Genomic DNA, 19,791 nt, shown 5'->3' with positions numbered 1-19,791 from the left:
AATTAATTTAAAAGCATGCTGTATAACCTGGACTGTATGCCGCGTTAAACTCCGTAATAGCTCTTAAGTCAGCAAGGTGGCTCAATACGCTAAACATTGCTGTTCTTAACATCAGTTGGGCTCTGTGCCTGCTCTTGTGAGGAAAATGAGTATGATGAGAAAGTAAAGAATAAAAGCTCAAACTGAGCTTCTGGAGCCAGCACCTAACAACATTACCAATTCCATTGTCTTTTCCCAGTTAATGCCGTCTCCTTCAATTAAAAAAAAGCAGAATTTGATAATATTAATGTTACAATTTTACTGACAAGGTAATTAGCCTTGGTTTTATTCTTTGGATCCTCATCCAAAATTGTTAGCTCTTTTAGATTCCAGGAATGGAACAGTGCTGGCCGTGAGTCAAAATATGACACTATTAATAGATTTATGGACAAAGAAATTATGTGACTTTTGTGAAATAATAGAAGTCAAAATAATACTGGCATCATGTTAATAACTCTTATATTGACTTAATTATACAGTTAGTTTCCAGCAAATGAGGTATGTCTTTGTTTCAGAAATGAAATCTAAACAAATCATATGGAAGATGTCAATATAATGAAATGGGAGTGGGGAGTTTTTTGTACATTTCTAACCAATCCTGTAATATTAACATAATTTGTTTCAGATAAAGTTGTTCGTGTTTTTTTAGTAGATCAATATACTGTATTACTATGCCTGGAATAAATGTATGTCATGGTAGTTTCTGGGAAAGCAGAACAAATCCACCTTTAATAATAGGCAAAAGCACTGGTAAGACTGAAAAGGAATTTAAAATTAAACATTACCCATTTTGCACGCACACAAAATCACACATAAATGGGAAATTCTGGTATCTATAACTCACTTAGATCTACTGGGATACCTTTGCTGGTTATATCTGCTACAAGCTTCTTTAGGGTAAGCAAAGCTTTTGGGAATGCCAAACTGGAATCAAAAGGTAATTATGGGTGGATGTTCTATTGTGTCTTGAATTGCATTATCTGTAAGTGGGATTACATTAGAAAAAAATTAAGTTGTGGTACATCAGTAGCTCCCATCAGGATTGGGCCCCATAGAAAAAGAAAGCAAAACCAAAAAAGAATAAAAGAAGTTTATAGTTCCTGCTGAAAGATGCTTGCAGTCTTTTCTGACAAGTGACATGGTAGGGGGAGAATCATAGAATCATAGGGTTGGAAGGGACCTCTGGAGATCATCTAGTCCAACCCCCCTGCCAGAGCAGGGACACCTTAGAGCAGGTTGCACAGGACAGCATCCAGGCGGGTTTTGAATGTCTCCAGATATGGAGACTCCACCACCTCCCTGGGCAGCCTGTTCCAGTGCTCTACCACCCTCAAGGTAAAGAAGTTCCTCCTCGTGTTTAGGTGGAACTTCCTATACTCAATTTTGTGCCCATTACCTCTTGTCCTGTCACGGGGCACCACCGAAAAGAGCCTGGCCCCATCCTCCTGGCACCCACCCTTTAAGTATTTATAAGCATGGGAACTATGTAATCAAATAGATAATGAAAAGAAAGAAAAAACATTTTAAATCCATCTGATAACAGCTACTCTTTTTTTTGCGTATACATCCTAGCAGAGGGTCTCAAGCAGAAGGTGCAGTGTTTATACATCTCTTTTGAATGTTCCCTTCAAGAGGTAAACCAGCGGGTGCCCATAATGATCTTCTCATGGAGTACAAGAGATGGTATAATGCAAAAAGAAGGGGAACAGATGAAAAAAACCCAACCCTTATAGCTAGAAGAGGATGCCTAGAAGGTGGTGGCATGTAGCAGAGGCAAATACAGCCCCACGCTTAAGTGTGTCTGTACAGCCACAGTCTCGTTGCACGATGTGCAGCGTACTGCAGGGTGCCCTCAGAAGGAGTGGTATGGGAAAAGAGGGGATTCAGTTACACAGCCACTGTTTTTGCCTGTCGGAGAAAGAAAAGGGTAACATCGGTGAGTTCAGCGGTTGTATGAAATTGCTTTGGACTGTGCCAATTTTGAAGAGTGGTTTTGAGGGCGGCATGCTGAGGTGCATGATAGGGACACAAATCGGTAGTGAAAAGGTTGCCTTGTAAGTCACTTTAATAAATATTAACAGTTAGAGGAAGCCTAGGAAATTCCAAAAGAAAAGGAGCTCTGAAATACACTTGAACAAGCTGGGTTTTTCTTACCTTCTGGTAGTAGAAATAAAATGATAAAAATGGTGCTAAAACAGACAATTGAGAACTTTATAAATAAGTGATGTTTTCTTCCATGTATGCTCAACAATATTTCATAACTAAATATTGTTGGTATTAGTATGCAGTCATAGATTTTTAACCTTTGGGCAGTTGTACAAATTTTCTGAGCACTCCTTCCAGCCACATCCTCTGTGGTTCTACCTACAGCCCGAAACCATAGCTATATGCGAAGCAGTCTGGCAGGTGTTTGCCTTACCAGTGTTTGGCGGTCCTTAAAACTGACAGGCGTGATTGATTAGCCTGGCTTGCTGGTGTGAGAAAGATGTGTCTATATCATCACAGCAGACGTTTTTTTTTCTAGTGAAGCGGAAATTGCTGTGTCATGTTGGCATGAATTTTAAAAAAACTTTTCACTGTATGCTGTAGCCCATTTTATCTTAAGTCAAATAGACTGTGGGTATCCATGCTGTACACATGATCTCTATTTTTCTGTTTTCTCTTGTTGACAAATAACTGTCCATTTAGCTTCTGTACTTACCTTCCGTACTGGCAGCTTGTCTAGCTGTTTATTGAATTGCCAGATTTGGCAATCTGGCATTGCCCAAAAGGATAGATAGCTGTGACAGGTATTTTAGCGGTGTACTGGATTCAGAGATATGGGGCATCTACTGAGCTTTGTGATCTGACTGACACCTTTCTTTCCGTACAAATGACTGTGTGTGAAGAAATTGCTCTTCCTATGGCCTTACTGAAAAGTGACTGTGTGGGTATTTGGCAGCCTGAAAAGTGCTGATATTGTCTGTTAGCATTAGTGGCCCTGTTCAGCTGTGGTGAACACAGTCGGTAATCTGGAATCCAAAACCTGCATATATCAGATTTCCAAAATGCTTATTTATAACATTTTTTTTTGTCGTTTAAAAAATCATCTTTGACTCTCTGCAATGAGGTAAAAAATTTCACTGTCTAGAATGGTAAAAATATTTTTAAAGCATTCTTTAAAATTAAAAATTAATTTCTTACGCTCCCTACAATTAAGCCGAAATGTTTTCACAAGAAGAGGGTTGGTCAAACAAAATACCGTCACCTGTATAAGTTCTTGAAATAGCTTTTTTTGGACCAGCTAGGTGAAAGGGTCCGTGAAATGTTGCAGAGTAATACAAAGCTATGGTTTCAGGGAAAAAGTTTGGTTAAACTGTTAAGCATTATGGCATTTGGTTAACATCTTCACAAAGAGAAAATCGTACATGTACATTAGTATTACAATATTACACTTTGATACTGGATCTGATTTTTAAAAAGGAAATGGGGATCACCTTCCAGGGAAAAAATTGAATTAGAAACCAGAAAACTAAAATTAGGGGAAAAAAAAAAACAGCCCCTCTTAGCTATAATTATTAGAGCTAGAAGTACAAAGTAGGATGCCTTTGAATAACTGTTAAGTGTTTCTGCTACAAAGAAGATAGCAGGAACCCACTTGCTTGTGCTGGGGCTTGCTCAGTGCTGTCTTTCAACATTTGGACGTTGTGATCTCTTGGAGTGAACAAGACCAGGCAAAACAGATGCCTCCTAGCAGGAGACGTGTCATGCAGCTACAAAAGCAGAAGTCGTAGAAGATAGCAGTAGCAGCTTCCCGTCACCTCCTTTGCCACTGCTCTTTTCTTCCAAGCCATTCCAGTGCAGTCTAGATCAAGCTAATTCCCAAACTTTTCTGGTTGTGAGACTTATAGTGACAGACCAGGCATTACTGCTGCAGGGGATATACAAATGCATATGTGTGCATATAAGCATAGATTTAAATAACGGAAAACATTCTTGGGAATTGCTGAAGAGAAGTAATGTCCCAGGACTTTGCTATGTGCTTTCCCAGAAATGCATACCAATTTTTCTTGAGGGCTGCTGGGATCTTTGAACAATGAGTCTTCTGGAAGGCTGATGCACAATCCAGCAGGTAGCTTTGCCAGTGAAATCTTTATGCTAACACTCTACTACACAACCATTACAACGCAGAACTTTATAGCCCAACTAGGAGAATGTGGATCCCAGAGTACTCTTCTGAATGAGGAAAAGTAGTAACACTGAGCATCCCTTCAGTGTCCTTGTGCTGACACTAATTCTTCCTCAATCAGGCCCAGTCTAAAAAGGTTATTGTCAATAAAATTTTATAAGATAAGGAGTATGCCAACCATCAGAATTTCAGTGTCCCAAGAAGCTATGCTGAATTTATGTGCAAAAATAACATCAGATAACAGCAAAAGTAAGAAAGGAGCTAATGGAATTAGAATTAACATCAGATGGCAAAGGGGGGGGGGAGGGGAAGGGCAACACAAGCAAGAGCAGCAACTTCTGGTTTTATATTCTCAGGATTTCACTTAACTTAAATGAATATGTTGTGTGTGTACAGCCCATTCTACGGAAGGATCTCCAGTCTTTTAAAATAACTGATGAGTCCTATCTCAGTATACAAAGTGGAAAACACTACAGTTTGTCTGACTTTTCATGGCTCATCCCACAGTTTGGAGGAGAACACCGGTTCACTGACGTCTTAGACCACATGCTTTTTTTATCTTTTCAGTTTTTGCTGAATGTTCATTACTCTGTTTTCTTTCTTAATATTCTTTCTTGATTTTGCTTAGTGATACACATTAGGCAAATCATTTCATTGGTCTGTTCTTAAAAATGCCTAGATTTTTTCTCTGATAGATGAGAAGCCATTCCAAAGCTGTCAATGCGTGCAGAAAATTCAATGACTCAGTCCAGTGCTGAGACTTAGTCCAGTAGGCGTTTTTTGCCTGGTGTATCTCCATCTCTAAGATCATCTCTCTCTCTTTCCAAATGTCTTCCTCAGCATCTCTATGATCTGCCAACATGTAACTCATTTAGCCAGTTCACTTGGGTTCTGTTAGAATTTATGTAATCCTTCTGCTCTTGTGGGATCTAGTTGATTTTTTGTGTGTTGGACAACTTTTTTTTTTTCATGCATTTTTTTTATTCTGTCTTTCATGCGGCTAATGTAGATAATACTGCTTCAGGTGTTTGTTCTTGTGATAAACTTGATCTTCTGTGAACTTCCCATTTTGTCACAGAAGTACTTATTGTTGTTTATTTATTGTTACTTTGTTTTAATCTGTGTGATTCTCACTTTTTACTGTTCTCTAATATCTTGTAACTATTTACTAGCTCAAAATGCTTTAAAAAGGTCATTAGTAACTAATTCTTGAAAATTTGTTTTAAAATAGTTGCTTCAAATTAAACTCTGCTTTCTGACTGGCAAGACAGTCTCAGAATAGCTACTTATATTATTCATTTACCAGTTTTAAAGAATTACAGGCAATTTTGCATGTTTTTAACCACTGTAAGAAAGATTGACTCTTCTGCTTTATCTGTACTGTTCCAGGCTGTTGTTCATAGATTTATGTTGAATCTCTAGAGTTCCCTCATCTAATCCTGCCACAAAAACTTCCAATAACGTTGACATAAAACAGAGTTCACCCAAAAGTAATGATCATTCTTTGGTAAATTTATTACAGGATCACAACAACTCAGCTAGGTCAACACTGTCTATCTCCTGGCCCCTCTGACTGTCCCTCAGGACAGTCATGCTTGTGACCTCATCATACATAATAAAAGTGTTACACTGCAGTATGGTTTTCCTGCTAATAAAGCAGTTAGAATAATTTTCTGGAAATCCATTTTCTTCCAATGAAGAATGTGTTTAGACATTTTGAAGAGAAAATTAACTGGTGGAAGTTTTTTTGGGTAGTTGTAAGTTATTTTTCTACTTCGTTTTCTCTGTTTCTATTTAAGGCTTTTATTTCAAAAGTAATGACCATGGGATCATGGTATTTCAGCTAAAAAAATAAGTCCTTAGGGTTCAATTTCCTCATAAACTCTCAATTTGTTGTGATTTTTTTTTTAATATCTTTCATATCCATTTAGCTGAGTTACCTGCTATCACTTCAGATTTTCATGATTTAAAATTTGATAGATACAGTGAATGGAAGTAAATTCATTTTTAGGGATGAGCTCTTTCTTTTCCTTGTAATACTACTGGAGAGTGCTACATAGCATTATGCTATTTAAAGTCAAATACTTAATTTTGTGTGGTACAGAACAGCTTTTTGACATATAGATAAAATAGTAGAAATTTTGAAGAGAAAGGGGTTTCTTGGAAGGCTTTTTTCCCCTCCTATGACATTTCCTTTATGTCCTTAATGGGATCTTTGAATTGTCTTTTCATTAGAAATGCCATAATTCTTTAATTACATTTTTGTGATGATGAGGTATGCTTTTCCCTGGAAGGTTTTCTACAGAGCAGCAGGCCAGCATTGTGATATATGCTAACGTTAAATGATATATTCAAATTCTTTTTAAGATTTCAAATTCTAATATTTCAAATTCTAATATTTCAAATTCTTTTTAAGAGTTTGTTTTCATCAGTCCAGAATGACATACTCCAACTAATTTCATTGGAAGGATAAAGGTAATTATGACATCAAATCTAACTGCTTCCATATTCTTATTTGCAAGCTTGATAGTTATAATGAACAGAAAGTCATCTCCTGCCTAAATACCATGCAGTTATATCTCAGATAAGAAAGTGCGAGATATAATGTCTTATTCATCACTTAGCACTAACGGCAGTAGTATATACAGTATGCCATATAAAAGGATTTTTTACGAAGTGTTGGCAGTATAATATTGAGTCTGATTTGCTAAGTGTGAATCCTCTTACAGAGTTACGAGTTGCATCTGTACAACTAGTTTTATCGTATGGCTCTAACAACTTATTGTCTCCTTCTGGTTTCTTTGCTGACATACTTTAAAAATAACATCCAGCCTTAGGCAAACCTTTAGTATCTTTTGAATTGATAAAATATCTGTAAAGATGTTGGAAACAAGCCATAGTTCTGTAAAAGTGCTGTTGACTGGAGTTGTTTGTTTCCTTGGCTGGAGGGTAAAGATCCTGAAGAAATGTTGCTTATTTAGTTTGCTTTCACTTCCCTCATCTCAGGATACCACAACCATCACAGATCTATTTTATAAAAAATATTAAGTTGAATATGCGGTTTCAGCTTTGTATCTGTCTTGCCTTTAAAAACCATGAAGGAGGAATACAATTTACAGAACTGGGAAAATAAAAGCTAAGTCTTCACATCACTGAGAAGCATGGAAATAATTTTATGGCTGCCCTATAGATCTATAAATGGTAATGGTCTTCAGTCAATTTAGAGAGTATATCACATTTAAGCTTAAGCAGGGGCTACACATTTTGCTGGGCACGTTTATGTCAAAAAAGAGAGATTATAATGTGCTGGTGAAACTGTTGGCTTGAGTTTTGGACCAATTGCCTAACTCTTTTTTTTATAGATAAGTTGGCTTGCCCAGCAATTTAAAAAAATGTCTTTGAGGATATATTTGTATATTATTAATAAGTCTGAATATCTCCACTTTTTATTGTAGAATGCCGCAGCCATGTAGTAACTCATTATGTGTCAGCATTCACCAGCTTATTTTTTTTAAAATCCACCAGTCTTCTGATGTCAAATACTATTTAACAACGTGTCTAAGATCCTGAATAAGAATAAAAGACTGATTTTTCAAGTGGAGGTATGCTTAAAATGGTCTTAAATCTTGAATGTGGTTTGTATTAAATATAGAAAGTATAAATACAAAATTGAAAATGATGTGAAAGTAAAGTACATCTGGAGCATATAGAGAGCCATGGCTTCCTATATCTGTTATGGTATTACAGCTTTTGTCCATGCTTTGGAATGGATCATTAATTACGAGAAAAAAATGCTGATTCCTTGCTTGATTTGGGGGGCAAATGAGATGTTGTAATGCAGTCCATTGTTTTTATGGATCAGGATTCCAGGTTGACATACATGGAATTTTTGCAGCTTAATGCTGAAGTTTAGTCTTCACTTTTAAGTTTTCAGGAACTTTCATCTCAGTATTTTTTTTTTTTAAATAGTGCAATCATAATCAGATTTCTGTTTGTGGAGGAAAGGAAAATCTTCATAATAAAGGCTTTTAAGTCAGTACAAAGCTGGTGGACTAATCCACCAGAAAAAAATACCCTTCCCATTTGCTCTTTCTCTGAGGACCAGAGGGGTCCAAATCTATCCTGTGTGCCATATTAGAAAACTCTTTAGTCTTGCAAGAAATTTTCCCTTCAAAATTCAAGGGTCTTCTGCCTGTTTCTTGCCTAGTCCGGTAAAAAATATATTAAGGCATCAGTCTTCCCTGAGCTTGAGGAGATCCTCGTCCCACCAGTACTTCTCTAAGCAGGCTTCCTAAATGAACTAATAAGTCCAACTGTCCGAACAGAACTAGTTTCATTGGGACAATCAAGATTTTTGAATCATGAAGTTGGTGACTGTGTTTCATTAGTTTATCCAAGAAAGAAACTGGGGAACTGAACGCAGGTTTCAAATATAGACAAAGAATTTGCTACTTTCAAGCTGAGTCCAGTGCGGCTGTTAAGATGGAAGCTTATCAAACCCCACTATTGATTTAGAGTAAATGAATAATGATATTCTCAAGTATAGATTTTTATATACTGTCTTAGAAAAAGTGATTTTTTTTGTTTCATTAATAATCATATTACACCAAATTATACGTGGTTTTCCGCAACCAAATTTTATTGGTAAACTTTCAGTTGTTTCTTGTTACCAAGAAGTACTTGGTAACAAGAAGTACTTGTTACTTGAGAAGCTAACAAGGTTGGTTTTTTAAAAAAAAAAAAAAAAAGAATAAGAAAGGTCCAGATTCTTGAGGTGAGGTGCTAAGGGTTTTCTCCATAGGAACCCTGTCTCTAGCCCAACTTATGCAAGGTGATCTGGGGCTCTGTCTGTCTCACTTTAAAAACTTGTCTCTTTTGGAGTTATCCAGTACTGATTCTTACTCCAGAAATAAGAGCTAGAAAGAAAAATGAGGGGGGTGAAAGAAGAAAAATAAAAAGGAGAAAAGCAAAATAAGATAAATAAGGACGATTCAAACTTGTTAAACTTAGGAAAGACTGACAGCAGATTTTTTTCAGCTAAACTTAGCACAAGTTCTGAATTTTAAATTTGGCATTCACATACTGAGGTGTTGGGTGTGTCAGAAATGAGAGAGGCAGAAAGACCTTCCTGGAAATGATGCATGGGAAAACTCAGACTCCATCTTATGTTTGCTCCATTAGTCCTTCTTTTTGTATTAGTTACACTATTCACAAATGCCTTTATTAAAAAAAAAAAAAAGGTGCTTAAATAAACTGCAGATTATTTGCTTTATTTAGTAACCTTTACAAATATTGCTAAACTCAGTATAGTCTTTCTTGAAAATAAATGCACCACTTTACTACCTGCCTTCAAAAGCAAACTTCATAAAAATACAAGATACAGGAAAAGATTGCAAGCATGTAAGTAAATATGAATGCTGTCGCTAAAGTCTGATTGCTTGATATCCTTGTTTCACACTCACTTTATGAAAAGGTTGAAATCACTTAAATGCTGGAACTGATGAACCTATACATAAATGATTAGGAATGCTCTGCTAATAATTTCCAATGGAACTCATCACTGACTTTCCTTATGAGCACGTCGCTCTCCGCTTTGAATGCTACTTCGACTTGTAAAAATTTTTTATTGAACAATCCGTTTATTCTTGAAAATAAATTGTCCAAGTCAATTCTGTTAATATTATCACAGGTTGGGATTTTCATTGTCGATTGTATCAGCCTCTGCAGTGATTGCCTGTTGTGTTGGCAGAAAGATGCATTTTGACCATTACTGTCTGCCAGTGACAATTTTTCCCTTAATTTAGGAATTCCTACTTCTTATGAAGGCCAGCTGGATGCAGCTAAGGCATTACAGCACCTTCCTCAGCTGTTGGCCTTGGGAATATGTATTCTCTCCTAGAATATATATCTTTGGCAGGGAACAGAAAGAAGGAATCTTGGGTAACGGGTGTGCGTGCCAAGTGTAAGGATTGTTGTATTTAACGCCTAGGTTTCTGTCCTTGAAATTATGTCTAAAAGAAGTTCAAAAGTAGGACAAAATTCAAACAGGGTGGGTAGATTTTATTTGAAAGAAAGAAAAACTTTCAAAAAAATAGCTGTTAAATATATTTATCCAGGAATTTTTTTTTTTTTTTAATCTTTAACAGGAATGTTTTACATGTCTTGCTGCTTGAATGGTTTTACAGTACCTTTAGGACTGTGTCCAAAATGCACAGATTAACAGCCACATAAAAAACCTCTGGCTGCATATTAGAACATTTAGTCTAAACCTACAAACACAGTTGTCCTACGGGAATTTTTGCTAATCAGCTGCATGGCCTTAAAGTGTAGGTCATCTGAACAGTTAGAAGTAAAATATAATTAACCACCACAAAAATAAAGTAACGCGTGTGCAAGAGTGACATTTAAGAGGTGGAGGGGGTGGAAAGAAGAGCTGTAGAAAAGTATTCTGCATTCAGTAGTAATGAAAGCTATGGGTTGAAATTAATCTGAGAGTTGCTGAATTGATGCAAGTTACTACAGATTGGTTTGGAGTGGGCATTTTCTGTAGATTTTATATACATAAGCTCTATATTATTTTATGTGTATTTATACATAAAACCATGGAAAATACAATCAGTTTTGACAGATAGATTTCTTTCTGATTAAACTCACTGCTTGATATGTAAAAGTTAAAGTATTTTTTTGTTTCCTGTAAGTTGAAAGTTTTGTTACAGTTTTAACATGGAAATTCTAGGAGTATATGGAAGCTATGCAGCTTTAGCTACATACCACAAGTGCTACCTAAAATGTGACACCTGCACATCTAGTGAGAGGTATTTGCCTCAGGTTGAATATTTTCAGTAAGTGAAAACCAAAAAGTGAAGCAAGCTTAGGAGACAGTTTTGGAAGAGTCTGTTTGAGCTAGAATGTAACAGATGCATATGCAGTAAAATGAGTATCAAAATGAGGGTCAGAGCTGTTGGTCTGAGTGGCCTGTAGCTGGTTTGCAGAAGCTGAGGTGTCTCCTAGTGAAATTGGACCAAGTCCATACATTTGCAGAGTGAAAAAGAAAAATATCATGGATGCCTTTTATCCTCTAATATTCAGTGGCTGCTCTCAATTATACCAGCAGTTGTCTGGTGTGCATGCAGCACAAATTCAGGTTTAAGACCACTTCGTGGAGACAGACAGAAATCTGTGTTTTTCTGTGTAGCTAGCAAATGCACTCCTCAAGGCCGTACCTGAAGTGTGTTTTCCCTAATTTTGTGCAAATGCGATGGGTTGTCTGAAATTTTTCGCTTTCTTTTCAAGTGCTTTTAAAATAACTAAAAATACTTCTTTTGCCTTGGGTGGATCTGCTCCATGAGTAAATTTTGCTATTAAATGCTCTATTTCATACTACTTTGAATGTGAGGTAATACAGATATGGTAAAGTGATATTATTTTTTTCTGGCTCCCAATCAGTAGAATTCTTAATTCTGAAGTCAGACACCCCTACTGATGATGATGTGTGAACAGGGAAGAGCACAGCTTGACTATCAGATCCCTGGTTGACTTTAAAACACTACGAGTCTGGAAAAAAACTGTCTTTACTTGTAAACTGATCAGGTTGGCTTTGAAAGTTTTGGATTGTAAATCAATGTGGTAGACCCGCTTCTTCACAGTTTTCTCCAAACATCATTCAATACTTTTAAAAAGTTTTTAGTTTTATAAAATAAGAATAAATACAAAGTTAAAAATCAGTACATTGCCGTGAAAAGAAGATAAAACAGAAGGAAATTTTCTTTTTCCTGCTTTGCCACATATTTCCTATATGAACTGAGACATTTTATCATCCCTTAGCGTCAGTTTCTTCCTCTAAAGTTAGGATGTTAATAAGTAGGTCATGCAAGACTAAAATTACTTGTTTTCAAGTTGTATACATCTTTGGATAGAAAACTACATTGTAATGCTTCATAATGCTCTTTGAAATACCTCACAAAGGCCAATAGCAGCTCAGTCATTAAAGGGATGCTAAATCACCAATTAAGACTTTAATGCCAAAATATTTCTAGATTCTGCATAGAAACTCAGGGCCTAAACACTGATTAGGCAAGAGAGAGAGCGAGCTTGTTGTGTATTGTCTCTGTTGCAGTCACGAGAAGCTTTCAGGCCAGAGCTCATTTGATATAGAGAAGATGTGACCGCTGCCAAAGTGCTCGCCACAAAGGCACCTGCATACATGAATGCATACATTATGAATTAGCAGATAAACCATTGGAGCCCATTTTGTCAGTGGAAGTTCAGTGTTTTCAAATCCCATTCTCCCTTCCAGTACTCCAGATATCTAGGTTACACCTACTCGTTTTAGGAAAAACAGAGGTTAAGGGCAGATAAATTATTTTTAGGTGATCTTATCACCGCCTGTCCACCTTCTTTGTAGCTGAGCTACAAGTTCACACATACTCTAGCTTTGGTTAATAAACATGTACGTGTTTTACTGAAGGAAACAAAGACAATACTATGTGCAAAATTACTCTAAATTAAGATCGATGGGATAATCGTTAAAGATTATCTTCATCTTATTATCTTCATCATATTACATTCCTCTTTCCTTCATTCTTAGGTTTTGGGGTTTTTTTGTGTTGTTCTTTTTTTTTTTTTTTTTAATTTTGCTATTCAGTTGTCTCACTTGCTATTCCATTAAAATATTCTAAAGATAAACCTCTCTGAAATTATGGAGAGAGGAATCCAAGAAGTGGCTGGAATTTTGGCAAGATTAAGATTGATGTTCTGGGTGCTGTTGGTGATTAAATTTGGGTATGTACGTCTGATTATACATGTTTACTGTGTGCATGATGTTGGCCATTATAAGAAGCCAGATTATTTTTAGCTGCACAGGGAAAAGGCAGAGAATTCAGGAAAAGGAGTTCTGTTGAGAGGCTTTTTCTCATGCAATTTGAAAGCAGTATACAAAATTCAAAGTTGATGACAGACTTCTATTTTGAAAAGACTTCAGTACTAGCTGTATTCCCTCCTGTAAACATCATTTTGGTTCATTTGTTAAGCTGTGGTTGCTATTGGATAGAAAATTATGTGTTCATAATTGAATGTCTTTGCATGCCTTGGCTCATGCAGGCTGTATCTGATAAACTTTGCAAGAAATTACAGTTCCTCATTGACTTTATGGAGTTACTGCTGATATACATCACTAAGAACAGAAGCAGAGTCAAGTACATTTGCTGCCTCTATAGAATGCCAGTGGTTGATTTCATGTAGTTGCAAGTTGAAGTGTGCTTTGGACCTTGTTCAGTCCCTTGTGAAAACACCCTTCAAGTGTACATCCTAGTCTCTCGGAGTCTCAGGAGTCCAAAAGACATGATTCTTACCCCTATTCATTGGGTGCAAGCCCTCTGTTGCCCTTTTGGCATGTGTAAATCTTTCCTCCAAGTAACCGTGTTTAAAATGTCACTCAAAAGCACCTAGATAACAAAACTAAAGCGTAAGAACCCCTTTAGTGTTTCCTACACTCAAAATGTGTTCTCGCTTTGCAGAAAACTATACTTCTCCATCTCCATATTGAGACAGGATGGTTGGGAAACCTCTTTTGTTGTAGCACCCTCTCCTTGTCTTTCTCTCTCATGTCACTATTTTTTCAGCTGCTTCTTGAAGGAAATGTGTTCTGAATATTTACGTAATTAAGATTTTTTAGAAGAAAAATATTTTCAGGATGGTAGCAGCATAAATTTTCAGCCAGTGCTCGTATCACTCATTGCAAGAAATGGATTAATATTTGAATATGTCCCCTACAGTAAATTTCCCCCAAACTCAATGAAATTTGTGGGTACTTGAGTCAAAACCATTAGCAGATAGGTGGAAATTGCAATACGTATTTTTTTAATTAATTTGTAGTTAAAGCATATGTCAATGGACACAAAAATAATTCACGCCCTGTGAAATTTTGTTCACAAAAAGTCAGCAAATGGGGAAGAGATGCATTTTGTTGGTTTGGAATAGGTTTTGTATGCATCTGTACAGCACTGCCCAAGTTTTCATCTTAATATATTACTGTGATATAAGTAGAATGTTACAGTGCTCAGCTGTTTTATTTTCTGACCTCATTCGCTGTGGCAACAAGATGGGAAGGTCAGGCAGTGTGTCTCACGATGCGCGTTTCATTTGTGTGACACACATGAAAACATGAAGACGTGGTGCAAAGAGAGAGGCATACACTCTGGTCAGTAGAAGGAGGATTTTTGCACTGGTAGGAGCAATGACTTAATTTAAAATGCTTCTCTCTGTCAGTGTCTGTAAGCATTTTCTTTTGTTCCATCACCCCCTCACCTCTAATAAGAGTAAATTAGGATGTAGATACAGGGGAACAGCCCCTGCTCCCTTCAGGCACATTTCTGCATTTCAGTTTCATCACAGGCTCTACAAAATGGACCTTGAAAGCAACAGAATGCTGGAATCAGTCCTTCAGTAAATACTGCAAATCTATTTGTGCCTTTTTAACTGATTTTCATTCAGCTAATGGAATGGAAGGCAGAAATCTTGGAATGCTGACAATTGAAGGAGCAGCCACTCACTTCACCTCGACTGGCGTTTCACCTTCGTGTGTACTGGCAAAAATACCTTTCCAATGAATGCGTCTCTTCTATGTGTTCCAGTGCTCCGTCACCTGTGGCAAAGGGATGCAGTCCCGAGTCATCCAGTGCATGCACAAGATCACAGGAAGGCATGGCAATGAATGCTTTTCCTCAGAAAAGCCTGCAGCCTACAGACCATGTCATCTCCACCCCTGCAATGAGAAAATTAACGTTAACACCATAACATCACCCAGGTTAGGTAAGCAGTCAAAATGACACGTTCCCGCTGGAAATCTCTGTTTAGTTCTTTCTCTCCATAGAGTAGTGTTGATCCCAGTTTAAAAACAGAGGGCTAGGACTTAGGAGGTGTAAATTGTATACGGAGACTCATGTGTCTGCCTCGGTTTTCCAGTGTGTAGATCAGAGACCGTACCTCACAATGGTGAAAGGTTTTGTTATCCAAGGAAGGACCATATTATGGGACTGCATGGTATGCGAACACAAAACATCTGACATGACAATATGTTTTTATTAGAGAAATTATAAACATATATGTTTATACATATTTTATCAAACATTTCTAAAGTAAGAAAATACCTTGTTTTCTCTTTAAAACCTCTGCAGACTGTGTTCTCATTATATTTGTGAGATCAAGGAAGCTCTTATTTGTTCCTCAAATACAAATAGCTCTTTCCACTTGTATTTAGTTCAAATGTCTACAATCTGTGCCTGATGGTTTAGGACACATGAAGAAAAATTATTAACATGAAGACATTTGCTGTCCCTGGAGGAACTCAGGTCTCTATTGGTCTTAAAGAAATTATGTTACTGCATAACTACAGAACTGTTAATGCCGTTAATTGTTAATGCCTAGTAGGCTATTGATGATGGTCTTACTTATAGCTCCCCAAATAATTCATCTGCTTCTTTAGCATGACCGGGGAATATTCAAAGGGTTGCTGTAAGACAGCATACCCTTTCCAGATGATTTTCCAGAGCCCTTGTTAAGATAAACCCTCCTGTCAAATAGATTACTCCTGCATGGAAAGCAAGTCTAACATTTCAGGCTGTGTGTAATCCTTCCTTTAAGTCAGTGACGGGTATTTCTCTTTGAAGTTTTTAACCCCTAAACATTCTTGTGCAGTAGTCATTGTTTCAGTTTGCTGGATGAGATGGCAGCTGTTGCTTATGGCCCTCTCCTCTGCTATTTCATTGTAAGGTCGCCCTTCATACTTTATCTTTCTTTGTTCAGCTGATCTCTCAGAAGCAAGAGACCATCACTCCATCACTGATGCTCTCCCTCTGGTGAGGTATAAGCAGCTTTGTGCCACAGAATAAACTGAATCACAGTTTCACAGGAAAAAATACAGTGTCAGATTCATTAAAATTTGACTTAATGTGAAGTGCACAAAAAAAGATTGGGCTGTGTTGTCCTCATAGAATGGATTATGTAACACTGATGTTTGTAATCTATAGATCAATCTCATCCAGCAGGAGTCAGAATCCAGTCTAGTAGAAACATTAACGTCTCCCAAATACATAATGCAATGCTTCTCTTGATTATATTGACCATTTTGGCCTCCAGTCCCATTCCTATTAAGCAGTATAGATCCCCTGGATTTGGGGTACGACTAGTGGAAGCTGATGTGGATTGCACCATCTCTACTCTTTTATAAATATACTCTCAGTTTCTCTTTCTCTTGTATTAAAAAAGGAGAGTAACTCAATTCTTCTGTGAGATTGACTGGTTTATTTTCAGTTTAGTGTTTATGATGATTTTTGGATGATGACTGTTTCTTGTGCCCTATTTTTCCTATTTTCCAATATTAATTTGATGTATGCACTACAGCTTGAATAACTGAATGTGCAAAGACCCCAATTTGGTACCAGGGTCCTTTTATCGCAAGCACGGTAAGAGGTTTTCATAAGCAAAACAGGTGGGTGGGTTAACAGATGGCTTCACAAGAAAAGAGACAACACACATGAAGAATATGCCTGTTTTATAGAACAGGCACACAACAGAAGTCAGGCTTCTGCATCTGAATCTTTATGACTGCTAGAGAGAACCAAATAATTACAACAGCCGTGGGAGGAGGTAGAGTAAACCAAACAGTGGCTTTTCAGGCTAGTGAGATGTCCTTTTCATTTTAAAAGGTTTCTGAGGAAGAATTTGGTAGTCAGGAATTCCCACAGTTAGAAAGCAGCAACAGGCTACTAATAGAGCAACCTGAATAACTGGGTGAAGATAAGATATGGACAATGTGAAGGTAAGGATTAATAGCCTGACTTTGACATGGAGTAGGGAAGACCCATTGGAGTGATTTGAAAGAGGGTGATACAGTCAGACCACTGTACTGGGAGAAAATTTTAAAAAACCCGCATTTTGAATATACTTGGAGAGGAGAGAAGATTAAGAGAGAAGAAATGTACAGTATTTGTACGTCTGAGAAGCACAAAATTAATGCAGTTGGGCCTGGACAAGTGTATCAACTGTCATTGATTCCATACTGTAAGTTTCATTTTTCTAGATAAAATGGATTTGCATTATGAAATGTTCTGTAGGACTTGCTAACTGTCCTTAAACCTAATAAGAGCAGGACAATGTATCTTTGTTCCTTTGAACAAAGAAGCCAGACAAAACGAAAGGTCTAGTAGATTATTTCACTTACAAAGAAAGATGATGTAAGACATCATGTAGTTTTGTTCGATTTCCATTCATTGACAACACCACACAAAGTCTTGTTTTCTTGAGCAAAAGCTGAATCAGAAACCAGCAGCAGTCTCCATGCTTTAGTCCTACATTTCCCTACCTGCCTCTGATTAAAAAAAATAAAATCCCCTTAGAGGTGTCATTGAGAACTCCATTTTGGTTTTATTCAACCTGAGGCTTCCTGTTTTTCCAGTGGCAACTTCTGTCTCGGACTGAGGGTGGTTTCAGCTGGAGCTGCTGCTTCGTGTGGCTTTGCTGGAGCTGGCTCTGCAGCCCCCACATAGCCGTGGTCCCTGCTCCAGGTTGCCTCTGTACAGGGCACAAAGACGGGCTTCACTCTCTCATGAGGAGACAGCTGCATGACATGAAACCAGTTAGTTTCAATGCAACTTAATCCAGTTTATAAATTAAGCTGGCCTTAAAAAAATTTGATGTTGAAAATATTGACAGCAGGAGAATTTTTTTTCTTTCTATTGTTGAGTATCTACAGAGGGCTGGATGACCTCTGCTCTGAAGACAGGCTGAGAGAGCTGGGGTTGTTCAGCCTGGAGAAGAGAAGGCTCCAGGGAGACCTTATAGCAGCCTGCCAGTACCTAAAGGGGGCCTACAGGAAAGATGGGGAGGGACTCTTTGCCAGGGAGTTTAGCGGTGGGACGAGGGGTAATGGTTTTAAATTGAAAGAGGGCAGATTTAGATTAGATATTAGGGAGACATTTTTCACTCTGAGGGTGGTGAGGCACTGGGACAGGTTGCCCAGGGAAGCTGTGGCTGCCCCGTCCCTGGAGGTGTTCAAGGCCAGGTTGGATGTGGCTTTGGGCAACCTGGCCTAGTGGGACGTGTCCCTGCCCATAGGGGGGTTGGGACTACATGATCTTTAAGGTCCCTTCCAACTAAACCGTTCTATGATTCTGTGATCTATTCTCCTTTCCCTTCCCCAGATACACTTCTGGTGTCCTTACCACCTTTTCTTCCTGATTCTTCACTAATAAATGTGACAGTAATGTATATTTTGTATATTTGATTTTGTTGTTGCTGTTGTTTCACAGCTGCTTTAACATTCAAGTGCCTGGGAGACCAGTGGCCTGTGTACTGCAGGGTGATAAGAGAGAAGAACCTCTGTCAAGACATGAGGTGGTATCAGCGGTGCTGTGAGACGTGCAGGGACTTTTATGCGCAAAAAATGCAACAAAAGAGTTGACCTCTGTCAGGCTGGCTGGCTGGCTCTCAGCTCTTTGCAATCTTATTATTTATGAACACACACACACGTACACACACACACACGCACGCTTCTTCAGACCAAATATTATCAGATTACATATAATTTAATCAAATTAATTTATTTTTGCCTACCAGACATCCTTAATTGTTTTGGTTAGACAGCCAACTTGTTTTATCCTCTGACATTTTCATAATTAATTTTTATATGAACAATTTTGGATACATTTATCAGAATTTTTAAAAATAGTAACTAGTATTTTAAATGTTTATTTTCAGTAGGGTCGTCACTCTGTTGCCAAAAAAAAGTCATGTTATCTTGAGTTTATTTTAAGTTAGCTGAATAGTTTTGTTGTATATGGAAATAAAGCCCTTTTTAATTTTATTATATTTTTGGCATTCAGAGTCAGAATGATCTTGTGTATTTTGCAACAGATGTTGAGGTGAGTAAGCTAACATTATTGAACAGGTTATTACAGAATGTATTGTGAAATTAGTTCATTTGATTTAGAAACATACTGAAGGGGATAATCTACTGTAACTTATATTATAAACAAGAAAGTTAAAGTAGCTAAGTAGGGATTTTGATCATTCTCATGGACACATACTTGAACGCAAGTATTGAATCAATGAAACACTGTAGAGATTTACACTGAATCACTGTTGCACTGTTTGAGGTAGTGTAGAGAAATGCAGTCCTAGAACTTGTACCATCCTATGAATCCACGTCTGTACTGTTTTAACATGTCACTTGATTTTAAACGTTTTGAAACAAAAAACCCATGCCCCTCTATACCTTTGTGTGTCCTCTTGCAGATTTACAAATGGAAGAGTCCTTCCTCCTGCCACTTGTATGAATTAGTCTGTTAAACATTTTCAGTTCTCTGTTGACAATTTAGAAAATAGCTTTGTAATACTACTTTACTTTTATCTTTGTTTTATGAAAAAGTCTTTATAGAAATAAAATGTTTTACAGTTTTGTGAAACATTATGAAACAGCTAAAATTTTCCTTATGAGAAAATATTGTACATGATTCACATGATTTTTACATTTTCAATAAAAAGTAAAGCTTCTTTTGTTATTTGCATTTTTCCTGTTTTGGGCATCC

The 19,791-nt window shown here is 37.3% G+C and overlaps 1 protein-coding gene across 1 annotated transcript in view; it reads left to right on the top strand.

Annotated features, from left to right (window-relative positions):
- ADAMTS19 (ADAM metallopeptidase with thrombospondin type 1 motif 19) overlaps nucleotides 1–18,665 on the top strand; it is a gene marked incomplete at both ends in the record, with an annotated part of 149,614 nt that extends 130,949 nt beyond the window's left edge. Inside the window, 2 exons of the mRNA XM_082497411.1 lie at nucleotides 14,839–15,016; nucleotides 18,514–18,665. Coding sequence (XP_082353537.1) covers nucleotides 14,839–15,016; nucleotides 18,514–18,665 — 330 coding nt within the window. The remainder of the gene's footprint in view (nucleotides 1–14,838; nucleotides 15,017–18,513) is intronic.
- Nucleotides 18,666–19,791: the final 1,126 nt, after the last annotated feature.

This window comes from Vanellus vanellus (assembly GCF_965231255.1).
Source record: "Vanellus vanellus genome assembly, chromosome: Z".
Taxonomy (NCBI): Eukaryota; Metazoa; Chordata; class Aves; order Charadriiformes; family Charadriidae; genus Vanellus; species Vanellus vanellus.
Note: the sequence above shows the minus strand (reverse complement) of the source record. Positions and strands in the feature narration are given on the sequence as shown.